Source organism: Apteryx rowi, unplaced genomic scaffold, assembly GCF_003343035.1.
Source record: "Apteryx rowi isolate R43461 unplaced genomic scaffold, aptRow1 scaffold_455, whole genome shotgun sequence".
In the NCBI taxonomy this organism is placed as follows: Eukaryota; Metazoa; Chordata; class Aves; order Apterygiformes; family Apterygidae; genus Apteryx; species Apteryx rowi.
Genome location: NW_020450711.1, coordinates 269,523 through 293,031, shown reverse-complemented (window position 1 = coordinate 293,031; position 23,509 = coordinate 269,523). Strand labels below are relative to the sequence as shown.

The 23,509-nt window shown below is 42.1% G+C and overlaps 1 protein-coding gene across 1 annotated transcript in view; it reads left to right on the top strand.

Annotated features, from left to right (window-relative positions):
- Window positions 1-618: 618 nt before the first annotated feature.
- The window catches only part of CYYR1 (cysteine and tyrosine rich 1), a 52,915-nt gene continuing 30,024 nt past the window's right edge, over window positions 619-23,509 (top strand). Inside the window, exons 1-2 of the mRNA XM_026077490.1 lie at window positions 619-741; window positions 1,377-1,486. Coding sequence (XP_025933275.1) covers window positions 619-741; window positions 1,377-1,486 — 233 coding nt within the window. The remainder of the gene's footprint in view (window positions 742-1,376; window positions 1,487-23,509) is intronic.

The following is a 23,509-nucleotide window of genomic DNA, read 5'->3' as shown; positions in this document are numbered from 1 at the left end:
TACCTCCAGGTTTTGTGAGAAAGCAGGAATTTAACTTGCATGTGTGGCTGCTGCACTTACTTCTTGTGTAGTACCAGTACTTGCCTGTCATTTTAGAGGCGTATCTGAAGACATAAGCACTCGCTCCAGAAACATAACAGTGCAAAAGTTTGAAATTGCTGGCATGAGAAGTCCTGTACAGGTCACAGTCCCACACTGCAATTTCTTCACAGCAGATCTGATTCAAGAAGTTACTGGCCCCGTTTCTCCTTTCGGACATCACTGTCACTTCAGTTGTTCGTGTGGTTTTCTAAGCCAGATGGGTGAATCATCCCACGTTTTTATGCATGTGCATTTCTTTAAAAGGGGGTAATTACACAGTTCTCAGCAGGGTGAGCTGACCTGCGTGCTGCCTTGCGCACCTATCTCTTCTCCACGGGTTCCTGCCCTGACCCTTGTATTCGTGCTTGTTCTCGCGAGACCAAACGTGAGCAGGTTCAGGGAGCTGACCTGGTAAAATCTAACCAGCAAAATTCAGGTGAGGAGTTTTAGGAGGGATCAGCAGCCTGAGTGGTTCCCCATGTGGTCACACACGAAGGAGCCTCAGTGCAAGGCAGAGGTGGGAACTTGTGGTCAGAGATGAGCGAGAGCGTGGCCACGGCAGCAGGCTGCAAGGAGGTAGGATTGCCTGGCTCCCACCTTGGAGCTCAGGCACGTGGAAAGCGGGATCAGCATGACCGAAAGGCAGTAAATGGAACGGAGGTAGAAAGAAATGGAGGCAAAAGCCACTGCACAGGCAGAGCTGGGCGCCCCGCTGGGTGCTGCTGCAGGGCCAGGAAGGAGAGGGGTGCTGCAGCACCGCCGTGGCCCCTCCATGCCGGTACAGGGCAAGGGGCGCTGGTGCCAGCTGGCAGTGGGGAAAGCGGCCCCAGGCGGCTCTCATTTACACCCAGAGCTGAGATCAGGCAACGGACTGAACCGGGGGTGTAGCCACTTTCCAGGCAGCTTCATTCTCCAGTTTCTCCACCCTGCAGCTCAGTAAAACAGGCTCTCTGGCCTCAGGTTTTTCTTTGCACTCTGTGTTTAATATTGAAAGATAATCCATGGTGCCTTGACATTTTGAAATGTTCTTTCTTTTTTTTTTTTTAGATGATTAACTAGGAGAAGGAACTGATACAGCCCACTACAAAACACCCATATACAAAACACCTAAATCTGTACCTCTTACTGAAATTTTGAATGAGGAGGAATTGATTGCCATTTGGATTACAGGGTCAGGTCAAGCCTCGAGTGAAGTCCTGTGATTGTGTAAAACTGTTAGATTGCATTTTCTTTAAAGCTGTGCTGTAAGGTATTTCATTGTTGTTGCTGTTTGACCACATGAATGTTATTTTTATTCAGCAGAAAATTGTCTGGCTCAATGTGATAATGACTGCAAAGCTTACTGCTGCGATGGGACTACTCCCTACTGCTGTTCATATTATGCCTACATTGGGAATGTCCTTTCGTAAGTATGTTTGCTCTTTAGAGGAAACCGATGCCCTGTGTTCATGAACTTGATGTAAAACCAGGTTGCTGAAAAATGTGTTTTGGCAATAAACAGTGGCAGAATTTGGTTTGGTTTCGGCTTTGTTTGCCTTTTTTTTTTCCTTGCTGGTAACAAATATTGGTAGTCCTGTAGTCTCACGTTTCATGTCTTTTTAAAGCATGTTTATATCAGATATGTGCTAAAATTGAAGCTATGTCCTTAATTGTGTACACTGATATGTAGTATCTTTACAGCTTATTTCCACAGACTGAGAACTTTTTTTCAAGCTCTTCAAATCAAGAGGGCTATGAATAGAAATCTTGTATTTCTTGGTTGAAAGGCTTTGTTACAATACTTCAGTCAAACCACTATTCAAATGACCTGGATTTGAGGGTTTTTTTCCCTTTCAGTGCTCTTTGTTTTCTTTTTATTGACTTTTTTGTTTTTGTTAAATGATTTTCTGGCTTTCTGTGGAATTTATTGAATATTTTCTGTGTGAGGGTAATCTGCTCCTTTAACACCGTTGTATGAATAGCATGTTGTACAGTGTTTAACACACAAAAAAGAAAAACACAGCAGATGAAACAGGGTGGGTATGAATATTTCCTATACAGAGGAAAAAATTGGAGTATACTGTTCATTAAATACATAGGCTCCAGCGGAGCTGTTAGCTCTGCTTCAGTGTTCTCTTCAGAGAAACCCAGGGTGCCTGCCAGCACATGATTAATGTAAATGACAACCCATAAGTATTACATTCATGTGTGAGGATAAACCTAAACAGAACATACAGTGTTATTCTTCAAGACAGGGCACCTTACCATCTGTTTTGCCAACCCCATCAGTAATTTCCTTAACCTTTAGCATGCAGTCAGTGACATATTTCTATTTTGTATTCTTGACTAAAAGCAGAGTAGGAAAAAGAAGTATGTCATCTGAACTGCTCGGTGCTTGGGGAGGAGTGAGTGGGAAGGTGGTGGTTGCTTTTTCTAGAAGAGGCTCCTCTGTTGCATGCTTTGTTTTAGCCACGGTACCTGGGGAGCATGTTAGTCTTCCCTTCAGTATATTTTATAGCACTTTGAAGGAGTAGGCATAGTGATGGTATTTTAATACAGAATTGATCCACAGCTTTTAAAGCAGATCAGACACTTCCTGGGCTAAAGTAAATAAAATGGTGATAGAGCATCAGAATCCTTCACCCCTCTGGAAATAAAAGAGCGTGTATTTAAGATTGCCTGTTACTGTTGGAGAATGACAAGTGATTTTTGCTCTCGCCTAGGGAATGTTTGCTTTGATTTTTTTTTTCTCATTCCAAGATTGCTTTCTGATTTAGATGCGTGGAAAGAGGTGCTGGTTTTTGCATACCTTATTCTAGCTCATATGCGCTTAGGAATGTTGGATGTGATACCACAGGATAGCCCATTATAAAAAGCAGGCTTCCTATAAAGCAGCGAAGCAAGCAGTTTCTTCTCCCACTTCCACATGAACATCCTTGGCATTTGTCTAGCCTCATGTCAGAGCTGTGCTTTGGAAAGGATCAGCCAGGGGATTTTTTACGGTAATCACTGAAATGTTCAAATCACACTTTCAGCATCAGGTTCTTGCTTAGTCTCTTGTATGTTTATTTAGCAGCTTTGAATTCGGTCTGGGGTGTGAGTGATGCTGGAACATTGGAAAGATTTGTGTGTATTTGGATGATTTTGAACATTGGAGTGGCTCTCTACAAGTGCTTGTTTGTCACAGCTTATCTTGAAGAGAACGTTTGATTCTTCTCATTTTTTATGGTTAAGTACTCCAATTCATAGACTCGAAGGCCAGTCAGGAGTCATTATTCTCCTGTGACCTGACATTTTGCATGATCAAACCATAGATTTTTTTTCCCTAGAAGCTGTACTGGGTGTGTCTTCTATAAACATGTGTAATCTCATTTTGTTCAGGCATTCAGGCATTAATGAGTTGACCATCTGCCCTGGTATGCTGTTCTTTAGTTAATTTTCCTCACACTGCCAGGAAATTTCATCTATAATGAATCTGAAATTCTTAATGTCAGGTCTTAGTTTATCTGCGAGTTTGAAATGTGGCCCTAAGTAGTCATCATGACAGCTTTCAACCTTATTGCTGAGCTGGGTGAACTCTCTCAGCTTCACATGTAAGATTTGCTTTGTTTTGCTTGGCCCTGCCCATGGGTCAGTTCTTCAGCTTTCCTTTGAGCTCCTTCTAGTATTTTCACTTCCTTCTGAAAGTGGGGCTAGCAGAGCTGAGCACAGAACTTTGCCAGGGGTCCTACTAGGATTTTTTTTTTTCTATATCTTTGTTTGAGTATCTGTTTTGAAGCAGTTATCTATGATGATCACAGAAAATAGAGCTGGAACAAATTCTAGGTTCATTTGGAAGTCTTCATGTCACTGTTCCCAAAGCATGTCTGCCACTTCAAGCTTGCCAATTGTTCATTGTTAGAGGTCCTATCTTGCATTTAGTTGTATTACAAAACATGTTGTTGGACTGTGACTTTAACTATGCCATTTAGATTGCTCCATAACAATAACTTTCTCTTTTTATTTTTTTCACCATATTGGTCTTTGTTTTTATGTGCAAACTTTACGAGTCAAAGTTTCTTCTCATTTCCTCACCCCAAATAACAAACCTATGAAATTGCATTAGAAGAAGATGTGATCCCTGGGATCTGGAAACCCCCACTAGTGACATCCCTGCTTGCTGATGGCTTTCTGTGAACAACTGAGTTTTCTGTTTTAAGAAATCATCATCTTTTTAGGACATTAGGGAATTTTTTTTCTTTAGTCGCATGAGGTTTTTGGCAAACATCCTCCAGGCTGTGTGCATCTGTGATTAGTTTGGGGGTTTTTTTTGCACATGAAGAGCAGATGCGAGTGATCAGCTCACTCTAATATTAGGATTTAGAGGCCTGTAAGAGATGCTCCCATAACTCCATCTTTAGTTGGACTAGTTAAGAGATATACTCTGTAAACATTCAAGGTCTGTTTTTGAGTCATTTATAATCCCATGAACATCTCTAATGTAAAGTAACACATCCTTCCTCCTTCTCCTCCTCCTCCTCCTCCTATTCCCTTTTTTCATGATACCCTTTCAGAGCAAGGTGTTACAACACTGAAGTTCCAGTTATATTTCCCTTCCCACTAGTTTTCAATAGTTCCAGCCTGTCATTATTTCCTCCGATGCATATGCATTTCCTCTTGTTTATTTGCTAGGCATCTAGTGCTCAATAGATGTTTTTCTAAAAATGTTTTTCCTTGGACAAATTACAGATTTATGTTTGGATTTGTGCAATGTAATAGAGCTATTTCTATGAAATGAATGAAAAGGTGCAGAGACGCTGGGGCTGCCAAACAATTCCTTCTGTCTGGCTTTTCACTCCTCATCAAAAGAAAGCTTGATGGCATCCTTTGCAGCCTTCCTGCATGATCCCAGCTCTTTGAGTCAAGAGATTCAAATTCCCCTCCTCCTCAGAAGCTACTTTTTAAGCTACTGAGTCATTTGTGACTGACCTTTCATCAATTGCCCTGTGCTACATCTGCCTCGGTAGCTTGCTACCAAGGTAGGGAACCGAGAGAAATGCACTCTTCTCTTCCCAGAGCAGATGCTCCCGTGTTGCCCACAGCAAAAGTATCTTGGTAACTAACCAGCCACCATGGTTTTGCTTTCTGTCATTCGGTGGAGTTGGAGATGGTCTGGTTACTCTGCAGTCAGCTCCAGCTTGGAGTCCCAGAGCTCCTCAGCAGTGGAAGTCGGTACGAAAGGGGTTTCTTCTCCAGATCCCAAATTTGTGTGTGCACTTGTGATAGTGCTCTTTGTATTTTCTTGTGCCTTTATTGTGGCCCAAGTGCGGCTTTTAAGCTGCAGGGAGCTCTCTGGGAGGAGATGTCAGTAGTTGTGTGCTGTCAGGGGCAGTTCTGGATGCCAGCTTGGCCTTTTCATGCTTGTCTGCAGCTGTGAGTTGATGTGAAATCCTCTCGGATCTAGGTGAATAATGAAGAGGAGAGGGCAAAATAAACAAACTGTTCTTTTACATGAATACTGCTGGACCAGTTGAATATTCAGCAGAAATGAAGGGACCCAGATTTGGCCCACAGTATTTGGAAAAGCTCATTGATAGCTGTTCAGCTGTAGTGTGATCAGTCTGTATCTTCCTGGATGATTCTTTAGGGGGAAGAAACTGGAACATTGGCTTAAACAGAAGAAGAAAGCTGAGATGCAGTGATGATACGTTGTGTTGCAAAGTGTATGAAGTTTCTTGGTAAATGTCTTTAGAATGACTTAATCTGGGATAACTTTTATTAAAAAAAAATACAACACATGATTCCAGGGACTTCAAAAGTAAATGGAAGAAAAAGTAAATAAAAACTTTAGAGAACTGTGATCTCATTACAGATAGTGAATGGGGATTTGCAAGGGAGTAGATGGAACAAATGTTACCAGAGAAAATGAGGAAGCAACAGACTATTTGGTGACTGATGAAACATCAGGTGTTATTTACTTGAACTTAATATACATTGGAGGGGGCGAGATTTTTTTTTTTTTTTTGTCTAGGTTTGCACAATGTGGCCAGGAAGGAAGGAAGGCAGACAGAGAATGGGAGGAAAAGAGGCAGAGAATATGCTTAGCGTAAAAATTGTGTGTATGCTCCAGCCTTCCAAACTGAAAAAGAAGGCATTCGTAGTATGTCCAAGTGTGGCATTTGAAGTGAAGTGCTTTATATCCAGGAGTGCTCTGAGAAAAGCAGCTGACCTCAAAGAATGCCATTTTCATGAAATAAAGAATGCCCCTTAAGCTGATTCGCTTGATATGCGAATATGGGATTGAGGTTGGGTATGGAGGAGGAGTGCACCAAAGAACAGAATTAACATTTAGAAAGTTAAGAATATGGAGATGTAGTCTCTGGAGTTCATAGTGAATAAAAAAATCAGGAAGCTTAGCATTCACTATGAATTCCAAATAATTAAAATTAGACATTTTCAGGCATCCCACAGTAAATATGCGAAGCAACATATGGATTGGGGATGGTTCTATGTCTGCACTTCAACTGTCTGGTACTCTGCTTAAAATAAAATTGAGTTCCTTTTCATCAATGCAGTGTTCAAAATTTCACATGATTGAAGCACTTTTGGACAATATGCAAAACTGCAGTTTACCTGACAGTTACCATTTCATGCCCGTGGGTCTGGGACTTCTGAGAAGATACCAGAAGGTGAGCCAGAGGCCTGATTCAATGAATATTTTTTCCATTTGTCTTGAATTGTGACTTTTGGTCTGGCGAGTCTCCTTGAATAAGCACACAGAGCACGCCCTGAGCTGTGAGGGGATGGAGGCAGAGCCTGAGGATGCTTGTGCTACGCGTTGGGGGCTGGCTATCAGTCTGCAATCGATAAGGAGAAAACTCCGATGACTGGACTAAAACAATTTCCCTTTCACTCTGGGTAAGAGGTGGATAGAAGTTCAGCTTTTTAATCCTTAGTCTTCAACATCTGGAGTACCTGCAGAAGTGTGCTGTTCGTGCCTCAGCCCGGGAAAACCTCTGCAGGAGAGGTGTCCGCCTGGCCCTCTGCAGAGGATTGATTAATTGCAGTCTGCTGTAAGCTTAGAGGAAGATCTAGGGCCACGTTTCATTATAAGATCTGCTGGAGAGAGAACTGGTATGCGAAATGTGACCTTCGCAAAGTGATTGAACTTGCAGTTGTTTTTTGTTCCGTGCCTATTGTTCCATTGCATATCCTTTGCCGGGGAATGTGTGATCAGATTTATGACTAGAGCAGTATCTGCTCTTGGTGGTGGCTGCAGAGGAAACCTTTGTCAGTGCCAGAATTAAAACACAGGGCGTTCCTTCTTTAGCCCTTCATGTTTTTATTTCTGACCCTGTGTTGTGACAAGCTGTACGTTGGCTGTTAAGTAGAACAGCCAGCTCTAAACGGGGGGAAAAAAAACTGTGTTGCTTGCCAATGGTAATGGTGACTATAAAAAGATAGCTCCCTCTTCAAGTTCCCACCTCCTATTTGGATTTTAAAGCTGAAGCTGGGATTTTTTGGGTGGCTGACTAACTATTTTGAAATGTTTGGGACTGATGGGACTTTTTTCACATTTAAGAATCATGGCTTTTAGTATTTAGAAAGTAGCTATGAGAACTAGAATTTTTCTTATGAAAACTGGAAGTCTTTTTAAGCATGTGAGGCCTGTTGTTCATAAAAGAAAAAGCTACCATGTTTTTTTGCTAAAATTTAAGTTGTTGATGTCTCTGTGGATCATCTGATCATCTGTTTTTCATCATTTGGAAGATTGTTAAAATTTGGCCTGAGAATGGAAGCATTAAGGTATAAATCACTGTGAAATGTTCTCTGTGGCTTACAGAAGACTCACGGTAAGGGGTGGGGAAATAAGCATTCATAAGGGACTCAGATAAATTACCCTATTTATACCCAACTGTCTTGAAAAGATTATTCAGTAGAAGAGAGATGATTTTGTATTTATCACTTGCAATGGCCTGCTTTAGTAGCTGGTAAGATTTCCCCATGTGGTTTGGTCGCATGAAAGATAAATGTTTTCTTACCGTATAGTAAAAGATTGGCATAAAGACTGAGTCTGGGAATTATGTTGATCACAAGATGACTGTCCTTTCTTCATAAAAACTTTACCTTGTCTGTTATTTACCCACTCCCCCTCCTTTTTCTTTTTTGAGTGGGGGAAGACCTGTTTATGTATATGTGTGTGTGTGTGTAACTTCAGGGTTGTGAGTAGACTCAGTGGATAGAGTCCTGATCCTGTTGAAATCAATAAACTAATTACTTCAGTGGGGATTTCATGCACTGGCTCTAATGGGACAATTTGTAAGCTCAAGGACCTTGTTGAATCCAAGTGTTAGAGCAACAATGTCTTTCCTTTTTCTTTTTCTTTTTTTTTTTTAAATAACCATGGTACCTTCCATGCTTGCTGCCACCTTATGCTCCCCTGTTTCCAGTTCGAGTGCTGCTTACTGAGGTGCGTCACTCTTGGGGGTGAGGAGATGCATAGGACAAATCCCATCTCAGCTGACTCATCCGCTCCCCGCAGTAGCTCCCTGCATTTCTCAGCTGCATACACGTAGTCCCTGCCACCAGCTGGAGAATTTCTGTTTTATTGACTAATTCTGAGATTTCACTGAGCTCGCAGGGTTCTCGGAGGATTAGTGTATTGCATTTTGTACTGGTTGCTGTGTAATAAGAAATATCACAGTAACTCAGAGCAGGGTTATTAATGAAGGTACTTTGGGGTCAAAAGATGTGCGAGGGGGCCATTTCATGCTTGCACTGTGTAATTGCAGCCAGTCCAAATAAAACCTGTAGCACTAATTCAATATTTGAACAATATCTTCCTAGAAAGATAAACTCTAGTTCTAATCATAATGGGCCTCCTTAAGGGACAGAAATAAAGTTTGGAGTATATAAGTGATTTATTAAAATTTAAAGAAAATGAACTATTAATTCACAGGGCAGCTGCAAGTTCCTTTGAGATTTATAACCACAAGTAGATAGAAATTCCACAGTAGTTAATATCATCTTTAGAGATTCAGTGAAATTTTCTTAATGATTTTTCTCTGTTAAAAAACAAAAAGTTGACATTTACTTTCTGAATTGTTCACACTTTCAAAAAAAATCTTTTTTCCTGTAACGATTTATTTTTGTAGAATATGAGATTTGCCCTGGGACTTTTCTGTACATAAGTATTTAGTATGGGGTAGTGAGCCACTATTACCACAAACTGTGCTGGCATGTTTCATCATAATATCTCCCTCTGATGGCTCATCCACGCACAGAAGAGGTTTTTACTGCCCTTGGTAAACAGAGTTATTCCTTGTGTTCACGAGGAAGGCCTGCTTTAATGCTGTATGTTCCAGCTTCTCTCTTTGTTGAGGACCATGGTACAGTTTGTTGCAAGCACAAGAGGTACTGAAGGTCTACAGCTGTTGCTGAGGCATTTGTTCCTCAGCCAGGATGCAGTGAGCCTGACTTTTTGGTGCCTCGTGCACTTGTTACACTGCTACTCGAGTGCAGAGGGACTGTATAAGCCATCTCTACCTCAGTCCTTCAAACAGTCCATAGTCAAGATGGTCTAATAGGGTATAATCAGGGTACTGCTGCCAGGTACCTCTTTTCAGCTGCTAAACGGGGCGTCAGAGTTAGTAGACTGTGAGCAACATATGAAATGCAGTCCAAAATGTGGGGGCTGATGCCTTCATGTAAACTGCACCTTTATTCTGTGCTACCCTTTATTGCCTGGCCCAGCCCTGCTCTCCTGGTGCCTGTGTGTTTGATTTTTTTTTCCCTTTCAACAGCAGTGTGAGAGAGGACCGGGCGGGGGGTAGTGCCTTTTCCTTTTCTTCCCTTCCTCCACCGCTGTTGCTCCTTCTTCCTCCCCAGGAAAAGGAACAGAATAGAAATAATCCTTTGGGATGGGGGGAGACAGTTAGCCTTGGAGAGCCATGTCCCTCCATGGAGGGAGTGGTGCCAGCTCCCCCAGCAGGCATCTTCCGCAGCAGCCTCCTCTGGAGGCAAAGACCCCCAGGAGCCCTCTGAGTAAGGTACCGTGGGCTGGGAGGACAGGAGGGCTAGCAAGGAGGGGAGAGCAGGGGATTGCAACTGCTGCCTGTAACATTTTAATCATATATACACACACACAAAAATCTGTATGTATATATGTGTGTGTGTATATATGCATATATATATGCATATATATACACCCATACATTATAATTATTATTTTATAATCTCTTTGCTTTTGAAACTCTACTTTCCCATTTTCTTACAAGACTGAAACCATCTAGAGTAATTGCTGGTGTTACAGTCCTTTTTGGTATCGATACTGTTGAAATGTCAAATTGGTGGCACCCATCAGTAGCAGCTAGCGTTGGGCGTTCAAGGCTGTCTGACGTCTATGAGTCCCCCTGGCCTTGAGCGCTCAAGGCCAGCGTCTGTGACTTTGGGCTGGGTGTGAATGGGGAGAAGGGAGGAACGCTGCAGGGCTCTTGTTCTCGTGTCCTGCACCTTTCCCTTGCCACCTCTGCGATAGGCCGCTAAGCATGGAGAGGAAGGGAAACAGAAATTTTCTGATAATAGACAGAGGAGAATTCAGGGACAGAAGACAAGCTTCGGAGAGACCCCAAATTAATTACTTACTTATAAGTAGCACTTATAATATGATGGTGTTTAAACGATACATGACAGCAGCTCTTAATTCTTTTGTTCGGATCAAATCCTTCAGCAAGTCCCTGAGCTTTAGGGCCTCTCTTCATCTGCTGCTTTGGAAATGTAAACCAACAGGAGAGAAAATAAGCAGCCAGCATAAATTTAACACTTACTTTTCGTTGTTGGGACTAAAGCAACTCTAATAGCATTTTGTTGAAACCTTGGTGAAATATATCTCTTGGAATCTTCAAGATTTTCCTGGAAGAATAACAAGATTTTTGTTAGTGTGATGTTTTGTGTAAAAGCACCTGCTTTTCTATAACCATCTTTGCTTTCTACTTATATGGCATATTGTGATCCAAGGGTTTCAAAACATCAGTTCTCAGTTACTTCAGTCTTATTTCATAATGTCCTGTCAGGCAAAGAAATGATGCCAGGGGATTGCCTGTCTGCCGTCCAAGTAGTGTGCACTCTTGCTGGTGATGGGCTAGTCAATTCTGAATGCAGTATAAACTATCACAAGTAAAGATAGATTATTTGGGTTATAGGCAGGATTTTGATTACCTGAAGCCAAAGTTTGACATCCCAGTGTGGACATTGAATATGCCATGGATCAGCACAGTCAGATGAAAATGTCTTGGGGCAGAGGGTTTCACCTTCCCTGTGAGAGTTTTTTGTGCTGTGTCTGGCACAAAGCCTCCCTCAGTTGTGAATGACATGTCTTGGTGTTAATCAAATCTAAGTAACTAGTAACCTTCCCATAAACCTATTAGGTCAGAGCATCTCACATGCAAATTTGTTGCCCTCTTTTAAGACAACAGTTATTTTTGTCTGTCTTCCTGTTTGCTGAAACTGCACCCTGGGACAGGGCTTCTCCTGCGCTGCAGTGTGCCGAGTTGCTCTGCTGTGTGGTTCTCATCCCCAAGGAACGCAGTGAGACCGTGTCCGATGATACCTAATATATTTACATGCCTGGAAGCTAATATTTAGTCAACTGTAGTTACCCTGTGTTTGGCTTGGAAATAGATGGCCTATTTACATAAACTGAAATTATGAAAATAGATTATACAATCACCAATCTGCTTAGCTTGCATTGGTTTCCTCCCCGACTCCTTACAGAGATAATTTCATATTAAATTCCAGTGGAGAGTGAAAGAATGAAACTTCAAGGGGATGGGGGATTGATGAGAAGTTATGGCCCTCATTTCTGTTTTTAACAACACAAAAATTGTCTTAAGCAAAGCTCAATGCGTTTTTATGCTTGAGCCTTCATGATTCTTGAATGAAACTTAATGATTGATCTTGCGTATTCCCAGGAATGTAATAAAGTGTCAGCTTGACGATAATGCTTTCAAAATTGCTATGTGGCAGTTATACTGTAAACACTGTGGCATGTCTGCTGTATGTTTCAAATAATACATTGCATTCAGATAATAAGATAATATGCTGAAATTAAGAGGGAAGCCGTGGTAATTAACGTCTATATTTGGCAAGTTTACGTTGTTGCTATCTTCTGATATAAACTTATTTTACATTAAAATTTGAGATCAAGAAAGGAATTTTTCCTGCTTTCTCCTCACACCCTGCCCCACTCGTTCTTCTTCCCCAAAAGGTGCATGATGCAGCGTGATCAGCTCATGAAATGGGTTATCCAGCGGGGTTGCCTGTGCGAGCAAGGGTATGGGTTTGATGACCTGGGAAGGTCCTTTAGCACTAGCCACAGAAGTAAGCATTTGTTTCATTTTAGGTCTGGCCTATTCCAGCATTTTGAAGCTGTAGGGAAGCGGGTAGTTAGGGGTCTCTTTCTGGTCTTCCCCTGAAGTCAGAGGCTCCCAACAGCTGTTTTCAAGCTAACCTCCAGGGTGGCATTTGTGTAGCAGACTGTGCTCAGGGTTGTTTACCCGACAGACAGAACCATCTCTGAATGTGAACTGGCCCATGCATTGCTAGGTAAACAGCCCCATTTTATATCACTCTGATTTAGCAAGCTGTAAAGCAACTTTGTTTTTGTTTTGGAGCCATGCTTCCTTGCTTAAGGAAGGGGTTTGGGTTTTTTTCCTCCTCCAAGGGAGGTTTTGCTCAGCATATCTGTGAGTAATTAGCCAAAGGGATACTGCAGGGATGCATCTGAGGAAGCTACGATCCTCTCCAAAGCGCTGGAAAGCTGTCCCATGGGGTCTCGCTCGGGCTGCTGGGAAMAGGAAGCTGCAGAGAGACTACTGTTGTTCTGAGCCAAAGAACTCTCTGTGGGCTCTGGGCTGAGAGGTTTTTAGATTGTCTGATATTTTAATGAGTTTAAAAAATACCATCGATTGTGTATCTCCTTGTAATCTGAAGTCTGTCTTAGGTTACAATAAGGTACTTTTGAGATGGCGTCAATTAAGTTTCTGTATAGTTCTGTCTTATTTTCCTTCCAAAGAGTTGTTGTTATCACAGAACTACTTAAAATCCCAAATTACGCTAGGAACTTTTAATGACTAGATTAGATTCTCATTAAAGGTTGACTCATTTTTTCTTGGAAGTTCTTGTTGCTAGAAGTGAGGGGGGGAGGTTACTCCTCGCTGGGCAACTTGCTGACTCAGCCAGAAAATCACTGGKTTTTTTTTAAGGTGTTTCTAGCTACGCCGACTGGATGGGGAAAATGAGGAAGAGCAGAGTTGTAGGGAAGATGGAAGTGCCCTGTGCTTGGCCCTCGCGTCGCTGAGGCCGGGCAGCTGGAGGAGCCGTGGCACGGGGCAACAGTGTGCTGTCGCTAGAGGTGTGCTTTCTTGCATCTTCTGGTGTACTTTCTAAGCCGCCCTGATGAGAATACAGCCCTCGCTTTGAGAAAAAAATCAGTACCTCTTTGAGCTAATATCAAAGCAATTACTGCTCTGTGAATCTGGAAAGCAAGTTATCAGTTAACAGCTGCTGTTTAAATCTAAAGGAGCTATGCCTCAAGTGAGGGTTTTCACTCTGGGTTCATTGCGTGTCGATAATTTAATCTATGTTTCGGTTGCTGATAGGGCTTTGTAATGAGATGTCATTGTTTTTTCTAGACTGAATACTTGCTGTGTTCACAGAAAACCCTGGATGTGTGGATTTGTGAAACAAGTCAGCTGATTTATTACTGTTATCTGTCACTTGCACTGGATGGTTTTAATAACTGCCAGAACTAACAGCGCCTTCGTAACCGCCAGTAGAACAGTTGTAGCTGTTGCTATTTTTTTTTATCGCTCTTTCATTTTTTGACTTGTGTCAGGAGATACAAGCAGTCAATTAACTGGGCAAAATCCTCAAGTCACTGGAGTTATGCTGGCATACACTGGCTGAAAATATGGCCCAGTGTGAGAAGAGCTACTGAATTTTCCTCCAGAACTGGCAAATGAAATCATTCGGCCTGTCTGGAAGAAGATTTCACTTGGTCCACAACTCTGAAAATTTCTAGGGCTGCGTGGCCCGTACTCAGATTTGAGGAGTACTTTGCTCTTGGTGGTGTCAACAAAATCCTATATTGGCTTCACAGGAGCAGCCCAAACTGTCCCATCCAGGGGCCTGTTCCATAAAACGGGGAATGGAGGTTCCTCCCCCAGGGAAATCAGTTGTAAGCTTTGCATTTTTTCCTCTGACCTACTTAAGAAGTTGCCTGAAGCTGAACTTCAGACTGGTCCTTGTTTTCTAGGCATTTTTTCATTACTGTTTTATTCTTGTGTTTTTAGCTGCTTCTTCCTCAGAAAATAACTGCTTATTCTACTTTTTTGTCTCTGCCCCCCCCCCCCCGACTGGCCCATTGGTGGATTTGGAAGACCCTCATGACTGCAGGAAAACAAAAGCTTTGGCAGTGATTGCATTGCCCAGAAGGTTTTTGTTCTTCTGTTGTAGCAGCTCCCAACAGGTCCCGAAGCCAAAATAGAAACAGTTTGGGCTAGAAAGGACAGCTTATCCATGGCAGCACAGGAACTGTTCAGGTGGAGAAAGCTCTCCTTTTCGTTCTTCCCACTGGTTGAGCATCTTCACTATAGCTCCCCTGGGAAAGGCGGTCCCATGCCTCTTGCACTGTCGGAGATGCTGTAGGCGCAGATCAGCTGACCGAAGGCAACTCCGCCTGGTCTCCACTTTGGGAGCTGCCGCTGCCTTGACTGCCACCTGGGAATCCAAGCTGGAAGCAGAAAATCAGCTCTTTGGAGGAAATTCTGCATTGCAGCTGCGCTACTCCTTTGCCCTAAATGCCTGCTGTTGCTTCTCTAAGACTCATCCCCCTAGAAAGGTTTTTGTCTCAGAGCTATCCGTCCCCTGCTACCAGGATCCATCCGAGTCAGACTGCTTTTCTCCCTGCCATGTACCATGGCAGCTCCCTGTACAGCCGAAGCTCGGGGACAGATCAGTGACCTTCCACGGTACGATGCCATTCTGCAGCTCCTACTTCATTAAGAAGTTAAAAGGATTAAGAACTGGCTGACATGTCAAAAAGTGGATGCAACAAAGAATTAGCGTGTAATGAGGGTTGTTTGCGCTGAAGTTCTTTGGGGATTAGTACTTGTGCTGAAAATTTTTCAAATGCCAGTCAGGTCCTAGGATGTGAATGCAAAATCCTTAGTCATAAATGTGTGTGTATGACAGAGATACATTTTAAATGAATGCACATTGCAAGTTCTCAGATGATAGATTAAAGGGGGTTTCTGTGACCTTAATTTGTTCCTCTTTTGTATACTTTGTGGTGCAGTCTTGAATCAAATGATTTTTGGGGAGCAAAACAGGATTGTAATATGCCTATACATCTTCCACAGAGATGCTTTCAATGTGTGAGGGATGTACATCATGATATAGATTGAAACTTGGACCCGTAATGCATATTACTCGTAATAGTGCAAAAGAGCCCCTCTCTGATCTTGATATGGACAATTTCAGACCTAGAAGTGGCTCTGCCGTTGATGGCCAAATTTCTTTGCTAGGCCTTGACACCGTTGTATTAGCCAGCTCGTGTGAACTATGTTGGAGGCCTTATTCCAGCTGTTATTGATTACAACCAAAATTTGTCAAAGCTGGTGCCAGATGAAACATTAGCTCAAAATAGAAGCAAAAGGGGTAAAGGATAGATTGTCGTCTTTCGCTGCAGAAGTAGCACCACCTGGGCAGGCGAACAACTCCTGACAAGGCAGTGAAGGAAAGCTGTTTTCGTGTTATCTGTGACATAACTTTTCTGAACACAAACATGAGTTCTTTCTCTTATGATGTTAGCACGTTAACAAAAGACAGTAAAATTTTCAGCATTCTAATTAAATGTCATTGTTATTGTGTTGTTTCAGAAATTCAGCAACAGCAAAATCAGAGATGATCTATGCAACGTAATTAAAACCAAAACAAATTACAGCCCCTGCTTTCAAAACTGTTTAGGGATCCCAGATCCCATTTTGATGTATCTAGCAAGAGGCTCACCTCCAGCGGGAAGGCACTGGGAGATCTCCAAAGATTCAGTCTTCCTGCAGGGGGTCTCGCACGGACAAGGGCATTCAGAGCCACCAGACGGTTTTGGAACACTTGCTTTCCACAGCTGAAATTTTGCTCCCCAGTGTTAGAAAGTTGAATGTCTTTGTGTATACTGACTTTGGTGCATTTAGTTTCTGKTTTTTTTTTAATCTTGGCAGCATGGCTCTTTCCTGTTCATTTAAAAAAAAAAAATAGTGCGCAAGTGCACACACGCTTGCACACACACAACAATATTCCCAAAAGCCCTTGCATTCTCTGCTTGGTGCATTACTCTGATTCTTCATCCTTCTGTACCTTCCACTAATACAGTTACATCATGTCTGTTAAACCATGAAATGCAATAAATGGACTCTTAATCAGATGTGACTGCATTTCTATTTCTGAAAGCCGTCCAAGATGGCTGATTAAAGGGTGGGGGGAGGAGATTGCCCTATGATCTCTGATAGGTGAATATAGGTTGAAAAGTCTTTGAATTAGTGCCATCAGATGTAATACAAAATATCTAGTGTTTCAGGGCATCTTCTCAAATAAAGGTCAAGAAGAATGAAGATAAGCTCTATCCTGTTTGAAATAGGTTTCAGTAACAATATTCATTCCCTTAAGCCACTTAGCATATTTTTTGTAGCAGTGTTAAATTTAAGCTGTGAAACAGGATTTTTTAGTTGTATTTTTAGCAAGTTATTTTCAAGAGTGTCTTTTAAAAAAAAAAAAGTTAACCTGCCTTTATATGTCTGTCTCGAACTTAATTTCTACAGTCTGAAAACAGATTTGCAATGGTCCTGAAAATGCCAACTTGATTTATCCTGAAGTCAATAGGAATCTTGTTGAGAGTATAGAGCTGGACTAGTAATAAATGCTTCTGGTCCACACACGCCATGATGGTTGATGCATGCTTCATGTGTTTAACATTTGAAAAAAAATAGAAAGAAACGATTGTCAGAGTCCATTTACAATTGCATGCAGTACTGCAGTGTCTTTGTGACATTCTTCCTTTGCTTCCTGTACCACAATGTCTTTCCACCCAACTTCCTACAGTAAATGGGCTGTAGAAATGTATCTAGAGAGTCTCATGCTAAAGAGGACTGCCTTCCCCATGGTTTACTCCACAAATCCAGTAACTTTAAAAGACATTGTCTGGATTTAAAGCCCCCTCCCACCCTGAGTCAGGGCAAATTTACTCTTTCACTTCTTTTTAAGTTCTCAGAATGTATAATTATGACAAATTGGTTGTTGCCTGCCTCTGTTGTGTAAAAACCTAATTGAGTGATAGGTTTTTTAAAATATTTTGTATTTTGATTAATGTAGTTGTCTCTTCTCAAAAGCTTGTGATGTGGAGTCAGGGCTTGGCAGGCAGTTCGGAGAAATGAGGGGGCAATGGAGCGTATCTGCCCCTCTGGTGGTGCTTTGGGTCTGAGAAGGAGAGGCAGGAAAGGGGTGGCAGAAGTTGTCATTCTCTAAGGATAAAAGGCAGGTTCCCAAGGATGCTGCTTCTTTCGTGACCTGTGAAGTGTGGGAATTGAAAGAGGTGGTGGAGGAATATAATCTGCCTAATCCCTCTCCTTCTGGAAGCCCAGTCTGTTTTGGGGATATGAGAAACTGCCTGGAGACGTTTTTATGAATCATCTCCTCTTTGTGCCAGATCAGGGTGCTCTGGCTGCCTGGGCAGCTTGTGGAAAGGGAGCTCGCTGCCATGGAGGTAAGCACCCACCCCGGGGCCTCCCAACGGGACCTTGTGTGAGTGGTGAGGAGGAGGAGCAGGGGGAGGCAGTGTTCTACTCTAGCAGGGTCGGCAAGTCAGGAGGGAACATGCTTTCAAATAGACCTTTTGGGTGGTTTTCACAAGGAACAGAATATAAGACAGAAAGCATTATTCACTGCTAAATATGTAGTGATGTCTGAACCTAAACATGAGCTTTCCAACAGTAGTATAAATTTCAGAAAGCCTTCATGTTTAGTGGAAACCAAAATAGTTTTATGCTAAGGTATGGTGTAACATTCATTGAATGATTTTGCAGGGGCCAGAGTGTTTAAAATAGTGTTTGTTTGGCAAATACAGATGATTATGCTGCGAATGTATGGATTTGCTGCAAACCACATAGGTTTTATCTCTTTTAGTTTGTAATGAACTTCTTTTGAAAACTGCTTGTTTTGTAACCTGGATCCCAGCGGAAAGTTTCCCGCTGTATTTCACGGGCTGTGGCTGAGGAGATTGAAGGACTATAATGTCCTTAGCAGGAACACTGCCCTTTCCTCCTCCTCCACCCAAACAGAAATGGCAGGCTCTAGGGATCAGGGTAGTACCAGCCCCCAGATCATTTGCTCTTCCCAATCTTGCCATGGAGTCGGCCAGTCAGCGTCGTGACTGGCACCAGTTATGGTGACAGCTCGTTGTGAGCTGGCTCCCTTTCAGTTCAAAAGCAGACTGAGGCTATCAACTCATTTCACGTTCATTAGGCGAAGAGCAATCTTACAGCGGTGATTTTTGAACTGATTGCATGGAGGTATATTTTATTACAAATCCCCTAGATGTCTCAAGCCTCCCTTAAGCCATGCATTTAAAAATTGGTGTAATCTCCATTTAGAACCTGAAGCAAAGTCTTGTACTAAAAGCAAGGCTGCAGAATTTGGCTCTAGAAGAGGTGCTCTGATATAAAGCTGATAAATTTTCAATCTATTAGCTTAATGCCAGGAATCAAGACAGTGAATTTTGCAGAGTATATTCCATGTCTGACAGTTTCCAGTTGCCACAAAGAAGGCAATGCATAACAAAGACAATGCCTGCAAAAATAGCTAATGTGCTGTCAGCTCTAGGGCCTCGTCTAAAAGGCAGGGTGATAATGGAAGTGCATAACGTTGCTCAGACATGAATATCTACTGCTGTGATCTGTAGGTCATACTGTAACAGCTCTCTAAATCTAAGTATGTGCTTACTGTGTCCCTTTGCAACAGATAACATAGGTTTAGCACAGTTTGTGGTGTGCTGAGTGGAATGCAGCCTTTTTTCTGTTGGTAAGGATACGTCCTGCAAGATAGAAATATACCAAATACAGACTTTTCGTTGCGGTATTTGTCAGTCAAGCAGATGATGCTTTGTAGGAATGAATGACTAAAGGGGAGTGATAATGCCAGGTGGAAAAAAGTTAGCAACTTGAGCAAATGCTTGATTTCCTGGAAAATTCCTTGAATGGAGACAAGTGGTTGCAGCCAGACCAGCTACCTTTAATAAAGCAAAAGCATGGTCTTTTTAGCAACTCACTGTATTAATCCCCATCATCACTTCTGTACCAGGATGCAAATGTTTCGTCTTCAGAGGATTTGAATCTGCTTACACCTGTGGTGTATTTGTCTTTATGTTTAAACAGTTTGGTACGTGCCCTTACCAAACCAGGAATTTTTAATTCCACAAATAATCCAAGTTATAACTAGTTTCCAATGTTCTGTCATTAGACTTAAGCTTTCTTTGTTATCTATTTAGACAAGGACTGTTAGGCATTGCCCATTCCTTCTGAAATCTGTGCTCCCCTTTGCTGACAGAGGTTGCGCGGTGCTTTCAGTTGCCCAGCTCCGCACACGTCGGTTGGCTTCTCGGGCTGGATTACAGTGCTTTTGGTGTTAATAAGTAGCTCTGCACATGCAACACCTCCATAGAAATCTAGTTACAGTACAGGTTTGAAGGAAGCATAAAGTAACGTGTATACTAGCAGGTGACAGAGATAGGGCATGTTTTAGGGCTGAATGGAAGGCAGGTCAGTTAGCTTTTGTTTTGCCAAATAAGAAATTATACATACATACATATCTATGTTTTCTGAAAAATAAAAGCAGCTGGTTATTCTCTAATCAAATGTCTTCAGAAATGCTGGATAGTAACAATTGCTGTTTTCTTGCTTGTGAGGTGCTGTGTATCTGGAATTGTTCTTCTGATGCTTCAGAGGAAGTAAAATTGGGCTTCTTCTCCTGAGAATCAATTAGTTCTTTGCTGGTAAATATTTCTTTCTAAATCTGTAGGTAAAAAAGAGTAAAGCTTCGTCTGTGCTGCAGAGAACAGGTCAATTGTGTAACTGCTTTCACAGAGTTTGTTAGCAGAGCAACACATCAAAGTAGAAGTGGGTTAATTTGCACAGATTTGTGCTCTTCAGCCCCAAGTTCTCCAACCTGTGTAAGCTGCTGCACTTGCTGAAGTCCTCAGTGCCCACAGAGGGCCAATTTATCTCCTCTTTTGAAGTCCCGACTTCTGGTCTCCAGCTAAAACAGGAGTTAAATTTTACCAGTGTAATCTGGTAGGGTGGGGGATCTGTCTGTCAATGACTTTTTCCACTAACTGCTTTGCATTATAGGAGTACTGGTTTGGTCTTTAAGTTGTCAGATCTGCCTTTGACAGTCTCTTGTTGGTTTCCAAGGATCAGCTTTGTGACAGTGTCTCGCTGTGGGATACAAACTGCTGTCAGGTGAAAGATAATTACAATAAAAATAATGCTATTTTTTCTTTTCTCCCAACAAATATGCATGCATGATGTTGAGAGCTAACATTGGAGAAAAGCAAAATTAGCACTAAGAAAGATCTAGGAATATCTGTTCAAGTTTAGTTTTTAAAGAGAAATCAGGAGGTAAAATCTCAGCTTCTTTTGTATGGATGAGGGGTGGGCGCTGGGCTATTGAAAACTAGGATGTCAAATAAGTTGCAAATTCTTTCAAGTTATGCTCATGCATTAAAAAAAAATTCATTACACTTTTTAAAGAAGGAGCTTGCCCCTGTTCTCCAGTTTGTAAATATTTCATGCTGAAATAATGTATGAGGTAGCAGAGCTCACACCACACTGCAGGATTGCAGTTGCTCTGTTTTCCGATTCTGATTGAAGTGGATCACCGGGGAACTGGGCTTACGCTGAAGCCAGCGTACGCAAATCTGCCACTGTAGGGTTTGTTTCGCAGGATAAGGTATTAAGAAAACAATCTGGCTAACAACGACTGAATCCAATCCGGGTTGCTTGCTCTCTAGATGGTGTAGAAGTTGGAGTTTCAAGAAAACAGGAAAAAAAGCAATGCTGTATCTAAAGTTATTTTGTAATTACAAAATTCTGCAATTACGAAGGCATTGCTCTTTTCACCAGGTAAAGTGAAATCAGTGCATGAATCGTTAGGGGAAAAGCTATCTGGGGGGGGAAAGGTGGATTGCCCGACCATCAAGTCGGGAGTGGTTAATGGACGAGGGGTCTGGAGGTGGAAACCACAAGCCTGCGAAGTCACCCTCCCTGAGCTTCAACGTGGCCAAGACACCCGAGGGATGGTGCTCCCTCCACAGAGCTGCTCCGGGATCCCCGAAAATGGGCTGCCAGCCTCTGAGCAGGCTCTGAAGGGAGGTGAAATGAGGTTCTGGGGGCACTGGGCAGTGAATGCATGAATGCCCATTACAACTCATCATTTATCATGAAAATTAGGTGTACAGGGCATGCCATATAGTATGATATAGTACTATTTATATTCCCAAAGTTAGCTTGTTTCATCTTTGTAAAACCGTTAATTTCCTGTGCTCCATCTCTCCTAATACTCATTTTTGTCATGAGCCCCACAGAATAGAGAGATTCTTGGAGGCCATGTGTTTCTAGTTATCCATGAGGGAAGGCGTAAAAGAACTGAAGCCGAAATAAACACTCAGGCAATTAAAATATAATATGCTTCCTTTTCTGAATCACCAGTCATTTGCATGATTTGGTGAGGACTACTGGGATAAAATCCTTGGAGAAACATTACCAAAAGCCCAGATGATTTGCATATTTAAACAGTTTACTCAGCAATCTGTTAAATCTTAAATGACCTGTTGAAATACAAAATATAACTCACCCAATATTTTAGTACAAATGAGTTTTCTTCATCAAAAGAGAAAACTTAATTGTACATTTGTGGTGTTGTGTTAACAGGATTTTTTATCCTCTATAACCTTTACAAAGTCGGGAATTAATGGTTTTACTGCCACTGGTTTGCTGGGGATTATCAGCATCATCCCTGTTTCTGATGCGTGAGGGATGTACATGCTCCAGCCATGCTACAATTTTTGTGACTCTTCAGAATTAGTTCACCTGGATTAGGACCAGTGAAAGTCAGAGGTAAATTCTTGGCTCTGTCACTGCCTTCCTGGACAGCCTTGGGCAAGCGATGATGGGTTTGGCCTGTAAACGCGTGGAAGGAATCAAGTGCTCCCTTAGAGAGAGAGAGTGTGTGTGTGTGTGTGTGTGTGTGTGTGCGCGTGCGTGCTTTTTTTTTCCCTGGCTCAGTAGGGTCGTAGTCTTGGTTGAAACACTGCAGTACTGTTAGTCATAGTAAAGTATATTCCCTGTTTAATGGGCACACTTTGACAGGATTTAGGAGTGAAATTAAATCAGAATTACCTCCACATTTTGTACTGCCCACAATCCCAAAGCTGCTAGCAACCAGATACTCCTTACAGCTCCTTTTGGAGGCAACAGAAAAGTATTTCTTTTTTCCCCAGTGTTTGCAGTGAGGCGCAGTGAGATGAAGTGATTTGTCTACATTTTTTAAATGAGCAAGGGGTGGAGTTATATCCCCACTCACAACCCGCATCTCCTGATATCTGGTCTCTCATTCTAATAACTGTATCTCTGTGCAAATCTTTGCCATATAAATTGGCAGGCTCTGGTGTAGCTAATACGCTCAATGTGTGTATACTTAAATATCCCTCGTCTCACTGTGCAGACAGTTAGCCCTGGAGTTGGAAACTGGTATCTTTAAAAGCAATTTTCACTGTTTGAAAAGAAACAGGCCATTCTAGCTGCTGACACAGGAGACTTAGAAACTGATTGGCAGATTTAAATGCAGAAAACAGACACTGGTTAAAATACAAGTGCATATGTGACACCAGTTGTTTTTAACGTTACTGTAATTAACTGGTTTCTTGTGGACTAATTAAATGCTTGGAATTCTCTTGTCTTGTGGTAGCTGTTTCAAACATCAGGAATAGGGTGTCTGTTGTTTTTCTCTAATAAAAGTAAACTCATTATTAGGTAAACAAGTGAATATGCTAACAGACTGACAAGGAGGAAGAATTACTTACGATGTAAAACTTGAGTGCTGGAGAAAAGATAGCATTGATGCTGCTGTCACAGCAGCCTGAATTGTGCCAGCATCTCCTGTAGTTCAAAATCTAAATCTGTTTAGGATCTACATTAATTTAGGTCCCCAAAATAAACCCTGCAGAGACGATGCAGTGTAGCCTCTCCATCTTGGGAGAGCGGAGGTTTCAGGGATTAGCTGTGTCCAGGACCCTTGGTCCCTTGGGTGGCAATAAACTTGGTAGTAGTGTCATTATTTAAGTGCTAGCTGAAGCGGCTGCCTCTCT